The sequence below is a fragment of the Gallinula chloropus genome (genome assembly GCF_964237585.1).
Source record: "Gallinula chloropus genome assembly, chromosome: 17".
NCBI lineage: Eukaryota > Metazoa > Chordata > Aves > Gruiformes > Rallidae > Gallinula > Gallinula chloropus.
This window is the reverse complement of record NC_140102.1, coordinates 10,332,120-10,345,838: the sequence shown is the minus strand read 5'-3', so window position 1 is coordinate 10,345,838 and position 13,719 is coordinate 10,332,120. Positions and strand designations below refer to the sequence as shown.

General features: G+C 40.6%; 1 protein-coding gene across 1 annotated transcript in view; it reads right to left on the bottom strand.

Moving 5' to 3' along the window:
• The window catches only part of CABIN1 (calcineurin binding protein 1), a 114,190-nt gene extending 102,332 nt beyond the window's left edge, over nt 1-11,858 (bottom strand). Inside the window, exons 1-12 of the mRNA XM_084271876.1 lie at nt 11,809-11,858; nt 9,114-9,178; nt 8,629-8,721; nt 8,182-8,295; nt 7,874-8,008; nt 7,452-7,632; nt 6,412-6,541; nt 4,918-5,067; nt 3,575-3,864; nt 2,610-2,778; nt 2,099-2,235; nt 1,498-1,715 (exon numbers count right to left, since the gene is read on the bottom strand). Of these exons, the coding sequence (XP_084128002.1) occupies nt 1,498-1,715; nt 2,099-2,235; nt 2,610-2,778; nt 3,575-3,864; nt 4,918-5,067; nt 6,412-6,541; nt 7,452-7,632; nt 7,874-8,008; nt 8,182-8,295; nt 8,629-8,721; nt 9,114-9,116 (1,620 nt within the window). The 5' untranslated portion in view covers nt 9,117-9,178; nt 11,809-11,858. The remainder of the gene's footprint in view (nt 1-1,497; nt 1,716-2,098; nt 2,236-2,609; nt 2,779-3,574; nt 3,865-4,917; nt 5,068-6,411; nt 6,542-7,451; nt 7,633-7,873; nt 8,009-8,181; nt 8,296-8,628; nt 8,722-9,113; nt 9,179-11,808) is intronic.
• Between the last annotated feature and the right edge of the window lie 1,861 nt (nt 11,859-13,719).

The window sequence follows — 13,719 nt, the reverse complement described above, 5'->3', positions numbered from 1 at the left end:
TTCCTCTGTCTGAAGGTGTATAACAGCAATTACAAATCAACGGGTAGAAAATAGAACAAAACTTAGAAGACACATTTAAAAAAAGATAAAAATCTCAGCTCATAAAAGAAAGTATTCAGAACAGCACTGCCTGATGTCAGAAAAAAGTGACATCATTTTTTTACATGGCTGAAATAAAATTATACTAAATTGTTATATCACGCTAAAAGCCCGTTTCTGGAACACAGGAGTATTGATATTTGAGAAATAAAAAGTCTATATCCTATCATTTTTTACTACTTATCTCTATGAGATTGAGTATGTACTCTTATCAGCTTATTAATGCTTGCTGGATAAAGTTCAAGAGTATATTAAAAATCACATCACTGTGGGTCCCTGCCAGGTAGTTTTGTACAGTGAAAAATATATTTGTTTCTAATTACATTTGTAGGAATAAGGGCTACAGGTCCAGCTGGAATAAACAGGTGTTTGTGAAAAGGTTCACAAGTCCATACACATTACCAGGAGAGCCGATTAAAGTTCTACCAACCTGAATGTATTAAATTCAGGATAGCCTGCAAATCAAGTTTAAAGTAAAATTCAAGGATGCAAGAGAATAGACAACAAAGAGTATGTGTGTGTATATATATAAATATATATATGAAAAATATACAGAAATACATAAGTCATAGGAAGTATAAAAACATTTAACGTCTGCTACAGAGCGATATTTTCGTAAACGAGGTGAATGGAGTTTTTCATTTGCAAAAAAGTAGAAAAAACCTAAAATTTTTCAAACTGCTGTCATTCTCATGGCAAAAAAACCCTTCCCAAATACACACACATTGCTAACACCAATAAGTTTTTACAATCCATCTGGCACTACCAAGCCTGTTAACGTTAATTTAATGAACTCACCATTTTTTCTGTTTGCATTTGTGAAATCTACAGATTTAGAGAGGTGATAAAATGGTGATGCTGGAGTGTGTGTCTTTTTTGTTTCTGTTGCTTTTGTTGCTGTTTGCTTTGTGGTTTTTTGAGATTTTTCCTGTAAATTGTAGGTTGTTTTTAAGCTAAACTGTATTTACCCTATTTAGAGCAGAAAAGCTGACCCAGTATGAACAGATCAGCCTCTCTACTCATTTGATGACAAAACAAAACCTTCTGTCATATTAGAAGCAAAGGAAGGGGAGAAAAAAGAAAAAGCAGTGACAGGTAAAGGAGTAAAATATATTTCTATTACAGCTCTATGCATGTGTGTGTGTCTGGATGCATGCATGCCCACATGCATTATGGACAGGGTACACTTGCATACTGCATCACCCAGGTATGTTCAGGAGCTCAGCATCAGTCATGGGAGCTGACAAGAGTTTACAAAAGGTGCAACAGTTAGGACAAGCAGCTCCCCAGACAGAACTAAGCAAGATCTGCACCTAACTACTGGAGTTCAGTTAGGTTCCTTTGATACACAGAGAGCACCACAGTGGCAAAGAAATACAAGGAAAAGTGTTTCATTACCTTGATATGCTGGTTACTCGAGTCCCGCAGTAACGGGTTGGGAAGACTACTACTGTGCTTTCTCCAGCTATTATATATACTCAGAACCACCTCACACAAGCCAGGAGGCCACTTTACTAGGAACTTTTGGCTGATGACTTTTAAATATCTCATCATCAGCTCCAAGATTCCACCATTGTTCAGGTTATCCAGCAAGAATTCATGAACATCCTGTTTTTCTAGAAGCAGAGACACAAAGCCATATGTTTAATGTCAAGGCAGCCCATAACTTGAAACAAGTAAGGTTTAACAGTGTTTTATGCACCAATATTGCAGTAGTTTTCCTGTGCTGCATACAAGCAGAATTAAGCTCTTGTATTCCAATCTATTTATATGGGAAGTTCCACAAAACAAAGCTCTTGTACACAGCACCCAAAACTTAAAAAGAAATATAAATCATCAAATTGTTACCAAATGAAGTATTTCTATGCCAGAAATTGATTTCTAAAGACAGCATATACTTTTGTATCTTCTAGATACAAAATAGGAAAATACAGAAAATAAAGGGCAGAATATAGAAGAAACAGCAGGGAAAGAAGAGAGGTTAGAATTAAATCCTTACCAGATTCCATAAATGTCGTAGAATCAAATGACATTCTATGTGGTCCAACATGCTGGAAATTCTCCTCTTTGATCTCTGACTGCACCTCATAGTTATTGAAAGGGTCCTCCTCCTCCTCTGGATCTAGTTTCCTTAATCTGTACGAAAGTGAGGCAAAACCTTCACTAGTAAGTGAAACCTAAACATAGCACATTCTCTGCACGTTTTAATAGTGGAAGTACATTAACAAGCACATTCAGAGATTTTATCTGAACCGAGACTACCATGTTTGTTGAAGTTATCCAATTTGACATCTCCATTATCCTTCAACTCAGCTTCACATTAATAAATATTTTTAAATTGGTTTTCAGTTTCACTAAATTTGTGAGAAGACAATGTATCCCATCTGTTTCAAAAAACACATGGGTCTAGTGGTTTTAAGCTTGGGGTATATCAGTTACACAAACCCCCGAACAACTTCTTCCCCTTAGCTCTTGATCCTTTCACAATGGAAGTTACAGCTGTACTGTACCTGGAAGGAAGGAATTTCACCAACAGCTCCTGAAAATCAACCTTCTCCTCTTTCTTGCACTTGGTGTTCCGGACTCTGGCAGATCTTCTTTTCGCTGTCTCACCGCTATCTTCTGTAATCCTCCGTCGCTTCACCCCTTTCTTTGATTTATCACCTGCAGATATGTCACCTAAAATCAGAATTTCAGAGAAAAAAAAAGATACTGACAACTTACACTGCCAAAAAAGAGTGGAAAATAGTTATTACTTTTAAAGAAGTTATTTGTGGCTGACATTTTATTCTGCAGCAACACTTTAGATTCTTTTCCTTCTTAAGACAGTGCTGATTTTTTTTTTAATTAATATAAACCAGCTGTGGTATTTTACATTAAAATGGCATGAGGCAAGAAGCAGACTTTCTAAAACATCTGCATTTCATTATTCATTATTTTAGTCTTCAAGAAGTGGGTATCAGAGAACTGTGCCTTTAACTGTGCCATTCATTCTAAGAAGCTCGAGACCCCTCGCAACAGTAAAAGTTCAATATACATCACTGCTGGAATGGCATCGTGACTCTTCTCATCTTAAAGATGAAAAAACTGAAGTATCAGTCAATAGCACAGAAACAGAAGAGGGTAGATACTCCTGCACTTAAGTCACAATTAAAAACAACAAACCAATCTCTCACATCCATGAGATAGTAAAGTAAGTCCGCTGCTCTCAACACAGCTCCTAGGTCTCAGCCAGGAGCCAACAATCCCCAAGCAGTCTAGGTGGCCTTCCTTTTCTAATGCCAATGGTTAAGAACTGAATTTATAGAGCTTCACTTCACTTTTTCTACCAGATGGTATATGTACATAAATGTATATGCTGAGAGTTCCAAATCAACCAGCACGCAGTTTAAAGACAGCGTTTTGCAATGAATCCTATAGTGCTCTTCACACTCAGGTAAGTAGGAAATATATCTTGAATCTTAGATTGAAGTACCTTGCTCACCTACAGTAGCTCCTGGTTCCAGTGAATTCTGACTGTGACTTGGGAAGTTGGGTGTTGGAGCATAAGGTAATACAGGATCTGGCACTGTCACCACTGGATTAGTGCTGACAGGAGTTGGCTGAATAACACTGACTGGAGTAGAGGTAGGAGAAAGAATCAGGTGTTGAACTGGGTCTCTGTATTCTGAGAGATCAATTCTCTTTCCCAGACTGGGCCGAGGAGGATCACGTGTTGTGATGTGGTGATACATGGCAAGTAAAGCTTCTCCTAAGCACTTCCACCTGCAAATGGAAACAGAATTGCATCACAAATTCATTAATTCCTGTCACATCATTTTCTGAAGTATATATACAAACCTAACAGCATTCAACTCTGGTTTTCAACATAGCTTAAGAGTCAGCAAAAGAAGCTTTTCTGTGGGAGAACACAGAGTGTCAAAATCTGTCCCACAACTAGAAAAGCTGGAGAATATCTTTCTGTATTTCCTGCCACACCTGAACAGAGGTCCTCAGGAGCTTTCCTTCTAGAATGCACCACTTTAAAAAAACCCAAACAGACCATGGCAGCAGGGAAAAGGAAAGAGTTTCCTCACTAGAGGAAACTAGCTGAGTTGGTTGCAGCAGGAAGGAAACAGGAGTCAGTGAGCCTAATCTCAAAAAATGTCTCAAACAAGTTCTATGCAGTAGTTGCTTATGAAATTATACTGAATCCTAAAAAAGTAGTGTCAAAGGAACCATTTTCAGCTTCTGCATTCAATCAGCAATAAAAACCCCTCACCCTTATCCACCACAAGTAGAAGCAACTTCTCTGCAACACAACCCAAGTGCAGAGTCCATTAGTACTCCATAAAAATATGTGCAATAAAAAAATCCAAGCTAAACAGCAATCCTTTATGCCTTAATAAAGACATATATAACAATTTGTTACTATCCTTTTATCTTGCAGACAAACTAATTTGTTTCAAGTTTCCAATGTCCCAGTAGCGAAATAATTTTTTAAAAAGCTAAACTTTGAAATTCATACACAACCTAGTCATACATGGAAAATCCAGTAACACAGCTGGAACAGCTGCCAAATCATTCTTAGGGGTTGGGGAGGCATTTGGGGAGGGGGGTTGTTTTGAGGTTTTTTGTTTTTACGCTACTGGTTTTAATTCAAAGGTTGAAAACTGATACATATGGGGTTTATGCTAAAAACATAAGCAGACTGAAACAACACTATGGGTCTTGTTTGTTTTCACAAGAAAAGCAGTGTTTTGACAAAGTCCAAAGCACACAGTTGTCAGCATAAATGGCTCCAGAGAAACCTCTGCAAACCAGAAAATATGAACATACGTGAAAAAGGGAATTGGCTGGACCAGCCTGAGGTCAGGTTCTCTGTCACGCACTAGCAAAGCCTGTCTCTTCTTCCGTAGCTCCAGTGCTTCATCTATGATTCTTCCTGTTTCAGCTGCACTCACGTTTACATTATGGATAGACATGTCACTACAACATAATAAGAAATGAAGACAAAGTTGTTGGGGTGTTGTTTGTTTTTAAAGCCCGAGGACATTCATTTGGTCTTTTTCTATAATTGAGCATAAAATTAAAGCATTAAAACAAGCATCCAAATAACATTATTTTACAAAGTTCACAACATGCATATAGAAGCATTCACCACGCAAAACTTATGTTCTACTTTAAACATTGGAAGATAAAGTGTGATTGTTCTAATCTCTTTTCCAGACAGAACACTTTGGTTCGGAAAAAAATTGTATGGCTGAGAAATTCCTTTCATTCCTAAGTGCTATTTTGAGGAATTCATGTCATCACAAATAAAATTTGGAATTGAAAGTTGCCTTGTATAGTCCAGGAATGAATTTTTAAAGTGAAAAAATAACCCACTCTTTCAGAGATGTCACAATCCAGAAACAAAACCCAAGTGGCTAAAAGCCCTGGCTTAATTCATCATGGAACTCATTTAAGAGCCACACCAAAGGCAACATAATAAATCAAGGTCTCTATAACTAAACAGAGCTTTCTGCTAAAGGTCTGCTGCTATTCATACAGCCTTAAAAATTAAGCTATCCCTTCTCTTGTGTATCTTCTAAATACTCTGTATTTTCACATTGTAGATGTTTAGCATTTTAGACTAACATCTAAACTAACATGCTAAACACCATTTAGCGTTTTACCCACTCACACTACAAAGCACACACTGAGACAGTCTACTTTGCAGAGCTACGGGACACCAAACTTTTATTAAAAGTCTTAGACACTGCAGTTAAAACAGAGGGTAAAGTCTCAAACATAATAATGTAAAATATTTCAGAGTTGCAGTGGTCTGAAAGCTTAGTAAATTAGTATTTTCTACACCTTGGGAACTAATAAAAGATACAAAGTCTTCTGACTGTACTCAAATTCTATCAATAAAAATTAGTAGGACTCCCTGAAACCTACAGGGTTATCAACATCAAGTCCCAAACTCATAACTGCTTGAAAAAGCAGTAAAGTGCACAGTTGGTTGGGATTTTTTCCAATGAGGAAGAGAAAACTCCTAAAATTAAGTATTGGCTGCAAATAAGTAAATAAAGGAAAACGGATTACAAGAGATCTAGGTATGAAAATAGGTGAGCAGCAGCAAATAGAATTTTTGCCTCTATCTCCCCCAAAAAGTAATTAGTAAAGAAAATTCTGCCAGCAGCACCAACATTTAACATTTATTATTCAGAAGACAAGTCAGCAAGATATTGTTATAACTTAAAGCATTACATTTCAACAGCTTTTCTGAACTACCTCAAATCCAAAATTTGTACCCCAGATTAGTATATACTGTAAGATGACATTCACCATTTGAGGAACATCCTTAAGGAATCTTTCCGGAGGCAAGGCTGCTCCTCAAAGATCCTCTCCTTCAGAACCAGTCCTTTGCTATACAGACAGTCTTTTTCCAGAGCTTTGCAGATAAAGTACAAACATGCTGACAGAGAAACAGAAATTGAATGGTCAGTTGCCAACTTGGCTAATTCGAAAGCTTCACATACACCACGCAATTCCTAAACATGACATTTAAGCAGACCAACAGCTTTCTAACATGTCAAAGTTACACAAACAGTTAAAATAGTCTATTATGTCTTCCTAAGTATTATATACAGAAAAATAATATCCTTAATTTAATCATTAATTTTCTTAAAACAATGACTACAGAACATCTTTTATTTCCTTTCAAGACTCCATTCCTGCACAAAAGAAATTAGAATCACAAAGCAGAATCCCAACCATTTACCATTTTCACATTATCTAATGTCTTAACTGCAGATTCCACTAGAGGACAAGCAACAAATCCCACTGATTACTCCAAGAGAATTAGGACCATTCCAGTTGGACAAACTGAGGGACCAGATTCAGCATTTCTGCAACTTCTCTCCTACGCTTCATTTGAATCAGTTCACCCACTGAATATCACTCATATATAAAACCTTAGGGTCAGTTGTATCTACTGCTGTAACTATAATTAATCATACCAGGCTACAAACTAGACTGCAGGTTTATACCCAAATCCTGGCACTATGTACCTGGAAACGACTAAAGAGACAAAAATCAAGATATATCGAAAGGCAAGAGAAGGAAGAGGGTCTACAGGGAACCTTCAAGTTCTGATCTAAGACCACAGGCATTTATTTTTAGGGTATTCAGAACTGATATGAATCATCATACTTTATCACAAAAGAATCATCAGAAAAAGAGAAAAATCTCTATCATGCAGTAAAAATCTCCAATGTACTGCTTATGCAAGGTACACGTTCACTTACATGATTGCTTGCTATAATTTTGTATTGATATGTGAAATTATCTATTCCTTGAGAAAGTTTTGGGTGTACTGTACTTACTTGTGTAGTCACTGAGTGTATACAGGATTGTGATGAGGTTATCTAAACAAGGCCAGTGATCAGGGTTACATCTCAGACCTTCTTCAAAAGCATGACGAGCCAGAGGTAGGCGGATTAGTTTTATTGCCACACGACCAATTTTATACCAGAGGTTGACATCAGTAGAGTCTAGCATCACAGCCTACAAAGCAGAACAAACAACATTATTCACATTTCAGACGTGCACATCCACTTGTCTAGAGGAACTGGCACTGCTTTAGTTTTCAGTAGGGACACTACTGGTTTGGGGACTGAATGGCAGACCAATTACATCACATGTAAGATCAAAAAGTACACAGAATTCAGACACAGGTACAAATTATGCACGTTGAAAGGTTTTTGGTAATAGTGAGATACTTAGTTTTATTTCAGCAGTACTGTACCTCCAAATAAAACTCCATGGCTGTCTCTAAGTCATCCCGCTGTGCTGCCAGTTGTGCTAGGTTTTTGTAGGTGGAATATTTTAACATCAAGCCTGGATGCTTCAGCCCTTCTTTCTCATCACCAGAAAGAACTGCCTAGAAATGGAAAAAATAAATGCAACGTAGGCATGAGGAACTGGAAAGTAAAAAGAGCAGCAAACAACTTGCTAACTGGTAACACTGGCCCTTCTATGTAGCCAGTAAGATGTGGAATATACAAACCATACTAAAAGTAGGTTTCAGAGTCCCATTCTCACACAGCCACTGACCTCTCGCAGAAGACGAATCTCCAGCAGCTCATGATAAGCTTTAGCCGACTCTTCAAATCGGTCATGTTTCTGGAGGTCCAAGGCTTTGTGGTACAAAGCAAAAGCTTCTGCTTCCTGTGGTTTAAAAAAAACCAGAACCTGCTTTGTAGGGCAACTTTATTAATCTACCTATTGCAACACATTTATATTTATATCAATGGTTTCACACTTGTAATGCTTTCTGCTGTATAGCAGTCCACATACAGACTGCACAGCAGCACACTAGCCCTACTGACCTAATCACCTAATTTAACTCATTCCAGTGAAGTTTTAGCTTCCTAAACGTGGTTTTAAAAGACAGTAACACACCTTCCTTAAAAAAAAAAAGATTGAAGAATCCCAGCAGCAAGAGAGGTCAGAACTGCCATCAAGACAAAAGTGCATTAAGAAAACTGTGGGTTTGCTTACTTGAGCTTCCTTTGTCTGTGTCTTATGACTTTTGAAGGTACCTTCACAGTCATCCTCAAATGTGGAGCTCGCGTTCAGTGCTGCAATTCGGATCTGGAATGAGAGTTGGGATAGGACAAGAAACGTTACATCTCCAGGCTTTTTTTCATTTTTTACTTTACTTGGTAATTAGATTACATTGAAATCTCTACATAAAGTTACAAGAACTGCAATTAATTTAGTCATTGCTACATGAAAATAATATATCACAACAACTTTTGCCTCAAAATCAACCAATAAAAATTTCAAGTGTCTCGTAAGCAACAGCCTCCCTAGAGCAGGTATGTGTATTGCAGTGATTGTTTTCAAATTGTTAAGCTAATAACTACAGTCACTCCAAAAACAATGTTCTCATTTTGCCATTTTATTCCCAGTCCTAGGGAAAGACAGAATTTTCAATTTATTTCTACCAAAACATCCTGAAAACCACCTCGAAAAGCCCTTACCATGTTCACAGATATTCTCACTGTCTTTCTTCAGGATTAGGAGGAAGGGCTAAAGGCAAACACATCTGGAAAGCAAACAGAATAACAGTGTTTATTCTGGCCATGAAGAAAGCGTTGAGAAGTAGCAGACAGAGTGGGAATACTTTAATCAACAGCCAGTTAACTGTCCTATGTCACCACCTTCCCCCATGCCAAGAGACATATTGCCATACCATACAGGAACAATAACATTAAAGTGAATTTTAGCTAGAGACAGAGAATAAAATCCAAGGTTAAGTACATTCATTACTTCAGGATAGCTTTCAAGACTGGTTCTGGTAGTGAGGGGGAGTGCAAGTATTGGCAATGTACTTACAGCTACAAGGTTACTCCCTGACCATATAATATTTCATGAACAACATTACAACACAAATCCCTCTAACGACAAAGGCTAAACCTTCTGGAATATTCTGGCATTTTATGAGCACAAATCATTACAGTTTATGACTTTATCTTCAGTCACTTTAAAAAAAACAAACAAACAAACAAGTTTTCCTGCACCTTTTATCCACAGCACAAACCAGGGAGCTCCCTGAAGTCTAGAAACTGCAGCACTTGCAGATATTTATGGGAAAGGAAAAAATAAGTTATCTGCATCAGACAAAGTTTGCAGCAGGGCTTTCCTGCACCTGGAAATTGCTCAGATTAAAAAGGTTTCATTACTGCTATCACTGAACGGGTGTTTATAAGGCAGATGTCTTTTCTGAGTATAGGGACCAACTTCTAAGGACCACCTGTAATGCAAGAGCAAGTTATAGCGACTGCAGATGCGCTCAGACCCATTAGATTCATGCAAACAAAAGGTACACCACTAACTAGTATTTCTCCATTCTGAAGGAAGAATACTAATATTTCCAGTCTTTTTACCACTGATAAGAAGTTTAAGGGGGGAAAATCCACATTTATAAACTGTAAGTCCTTTTTCCTCATAATTAAACCCATAATTTATATTTTATTAACTGCTTGAAAAATTATGTTAACAAAGGCATAAAACCAGGAGAGTTCCATGCTGCCTTTTCAGAAAGGCTTCACTGCTATGTGACAAAGCCTTCCCATCAACTCAAACAAAGAGATGACACATGCAAGACAGGCTAAAAACAGTCTTTAATATTGGAGAGCGCATTAATAGAAGAATAAGTCCAGAATTAACCACAGCAGGAAGCAGTGGGAGTTTTGAACTATAAGCTGAATTAACTCATACATCATTGTGATTAGTTCTGCGTGTAGAGAAAATAATGCTTTGACAGGAATTTCATTCATTCAGCAAAAATATTTTGCTTGCCCATGCACCACTTACTTTCCTGGCTTGCAGCTAAATCAGACTGACAACTGCACAGCAATAAAGCATTTTCCCCTTCAAGTCACTAAATAAACATTAATAAAACCTCAAATCTCTTTAAAGACAAGGGCTCCTTGTCTACTTTGCCTATGGAGAAAATATATGCAGAGATTAATGGTTGTTTCTTTCAGAAATATTGAATGCCCCAGTTTGAGACAGACAGTGCAGACGCTTATGACACCTAAATAAGGCTGTAAGATTCCAAATCAATGACATATTTAAACTAAGTGGTTTTAAGTTCACTTAAAAATATGCCTATATTCAGAAATATGTTCGAGTAGTTTGCTGAATCCACATAATCCTGCTAATGGTGTCAGAGAAAGTCAACAGGACAGAGACTGAAGACTGCCAGTGAAACTGCAGCTACAGAACAGGTGGGGAGATTTATACAGAAAGTCTGAAACAAGTATTTGAGCACCTCTCCTCTCCAGTGGAAGTCGAGGACACGTGATTGAACAGAACAGTGCAATGTTTTTGAAAAATGGGACAAGGATGTTGTCTCTGCACAGCTTCTACACCGGTGCATCAGGCAGGTGCTGGGCTGGGCGGGTGTTTCCTCTTTTAAAACAGGTTGTAAGTAAACTGTAGACTGAGTTAAAACATTATCATAACATCAAAGAATTAAGTCCTTTGCTACAAGAGCTTTCAGAGGAATGCAGCTACATCAACTAAGTGGCAAATATAAAGTATTATCAATGGGTTTGAAGATACAAGAGTGTCTCTGCTATGAATCTGTTGCTATGACCTCAAAAGGCAAAACACTTCTTTAAAGCCTTTTGCCTTAAAACATATCTCCTTGTCTCTCAGTACTTTAAAACTTAAGTAAAAATGTTCGAATGCCAGCTTTTGTTCCCAGAGCTTGGGCGATTCTCCACTCAAAAATAAGAGACAAAGGGAGTGACTGGGGCTCCTCTCCTGGCTTTTGTTGCTGTTGCTGCTACACTCGGGGCCCAGACCCTGCACACACACATTTGTTTACAAAAGACACTTGACTTCTGTGCCGGGGCCGTGGCTTTAACACCGCCAACGTCACCTGCGCCGAGAGCCATCTGTACCGAAACACGGTAACTTTCCACCGAGAGGCGCGGGGACGCCCCTCACGCCGCTCTCCCGGCTCCGCTCCCCGCAGGACGACACAAAGGGCCGGGAGGAGGCGGCGGAAGGAGCCCACACCTCCCTCCGACAGCGGCTCCGTGAAGGGGAGCGGGCGAGGCCCCGCCGCGCCAGGCCTCGCCGGCGAGCCGCAGAGGGGCAGGGCCAAAGCCCCCAGCAGCGCCTTAAGCCCCTCCACGGAGCAGGGCCGGACGGGACACTCACCTCGCAGGGTCAGCCCCGGGATGCCGGCGCTGCTCCCGGCCGACGGGGCGCGACCGCCGCGGGGCTCCCGGAGCTGCTCCCTCAGGCGACCGGCGACTGTCTCCACAGCCACCCCCGGAACCCCGCGCGCTAATAAAGAAGTTGCTCATTGGCCGAACGGACCTTCCTGAGAAAACCAATGGGAACGCTGGTTCCGGGAGGCGGGGGAGGGCGGGCGGCCCTGCGCGGCAGCCGGAGCAGGGGCTTGGGGGCTGAAGGCGCGGGGCTCGTGGGCCTGGGGGCTCGGGTGGGAGTCGGACTAAAGCCCGGGTGTGCTCCCGAGGCGTTGCGAGACCATCCCAAGGCCTCAGGGTTTCCCTACAGCTTGCCGTGGGGTTGCCTGGAGACGGGAACGAGCTCTTCTTATGCCGCTGGGAGGTGTTGCTGTGAGGACGACGGGCGGCGGCGGCGGCGGCCCCAGCTGAAGAGGAACTGCCACAGCTCCCCCGGGAACTCATTTTACTTAAAGATACAAGGTGCGAGTCCTGCAGCGTACCGTCTGCAGCCCCACACACGCCCTCCTGGGGCAGGCACCGTGGCGGGAAGGCTCTGAGCAGACGCAGGCTGCAGCGCACGCTTGGGCCTTGCTCCATCTGAGGGACATTAACCGCATTTAAAGGCACCCTTCGCTGCAGCAGGTCACGTCCCGCTGATGAAGTCAAGCTTCTGTTCAAACATTCCAGCAGATAGGCATTTAGCACTGAAAGGAATAGACCTCCTCATCCCAAATGTGCGAACTCTGGGGTCCTGTTTCTGGGAGAACATCATTCTGTGACAACAAGCCAAGAACAGGGTTTCCGTGAGCACCACCATCACTGTTGTGCTTTGAGAGTAACTTTCCCATAGCTATCGTGATTCTGTAACACTTTTCAGTCGGTAGAGTGCCCTTCGGCACCCTTAGGGCCTCACTGGTCCTCTTCAGTAAATACACAGTGTCCTCTCTTCAAAGGTTTGAAGGTAGGAAGTGGTTACACTGTGCTCTAGATCTGGTCCTTACCTCTGCATTTGCAAACATGCCAACAGAGAGTCCTCAAACAGACTATGAGAGGGCACTTCTGGAGCAGAAGTATTAGTCAACCTTAGGAGGTTAAGCCTGGGAAGGTATAGAGTCAGTACAGCGGTAAAAAGATCTACTGTACTTAGGAGATATTAAATCCAAATGCTAGGCATGTCCCATCCCATAGCAGAAGGACAATCTGCATGTAGCATTCCAGTGAAAGGGGTATTAAAACATTATAGCTCTAGATAAGGATGGTGTATCTGATTTTGTCCAACTAGGAAACATGAGCAACAAGAGATGTGAGCAGATGTTTCCTGCTACTGTCTGTGTGCATGCTGTGGGGTGGGGATTCAGGCACCTGCATAACCCCTTTGCAGGGTATCCTTCTCGAGCCCTGATGTATTATCACATAAATCTATGCTAGCATTAGCTCAGTGAAGGAAAAAAAAATAGGCCACCTCTTCAGATCAGCGTGAACATAAAAAAGTATATTCAGCACCAGCTGAAAGAAAACTGCCAGCTGCACGCTGATAGGAGGCTCAGAATCTCCTTCTGTGTTGACAGACCCCAGCACAAATGTTGGTCAGACCAAAGCACAAATGATCTATAACCAAATGATGCTTTGATTAATATCTTAACTGCTCTTACCAAAAAAAGCTCCAAGTCCATGAACCATGAAATTCTCAGGATGGTTCTTTACCCTGCACTGCTGTGATTTTGCATTATTCTAGGATGTTTTGTAAGATGACAGCACAATGCAGACATGTGGAAATGGGTGGGAGAGCCACACTGAGGACCCATATTATTCAGACATCCTTACACAGCATACTCTTTCCCAAACTTTCCCAACTCTCTTTCCCAATCTTCCTGCT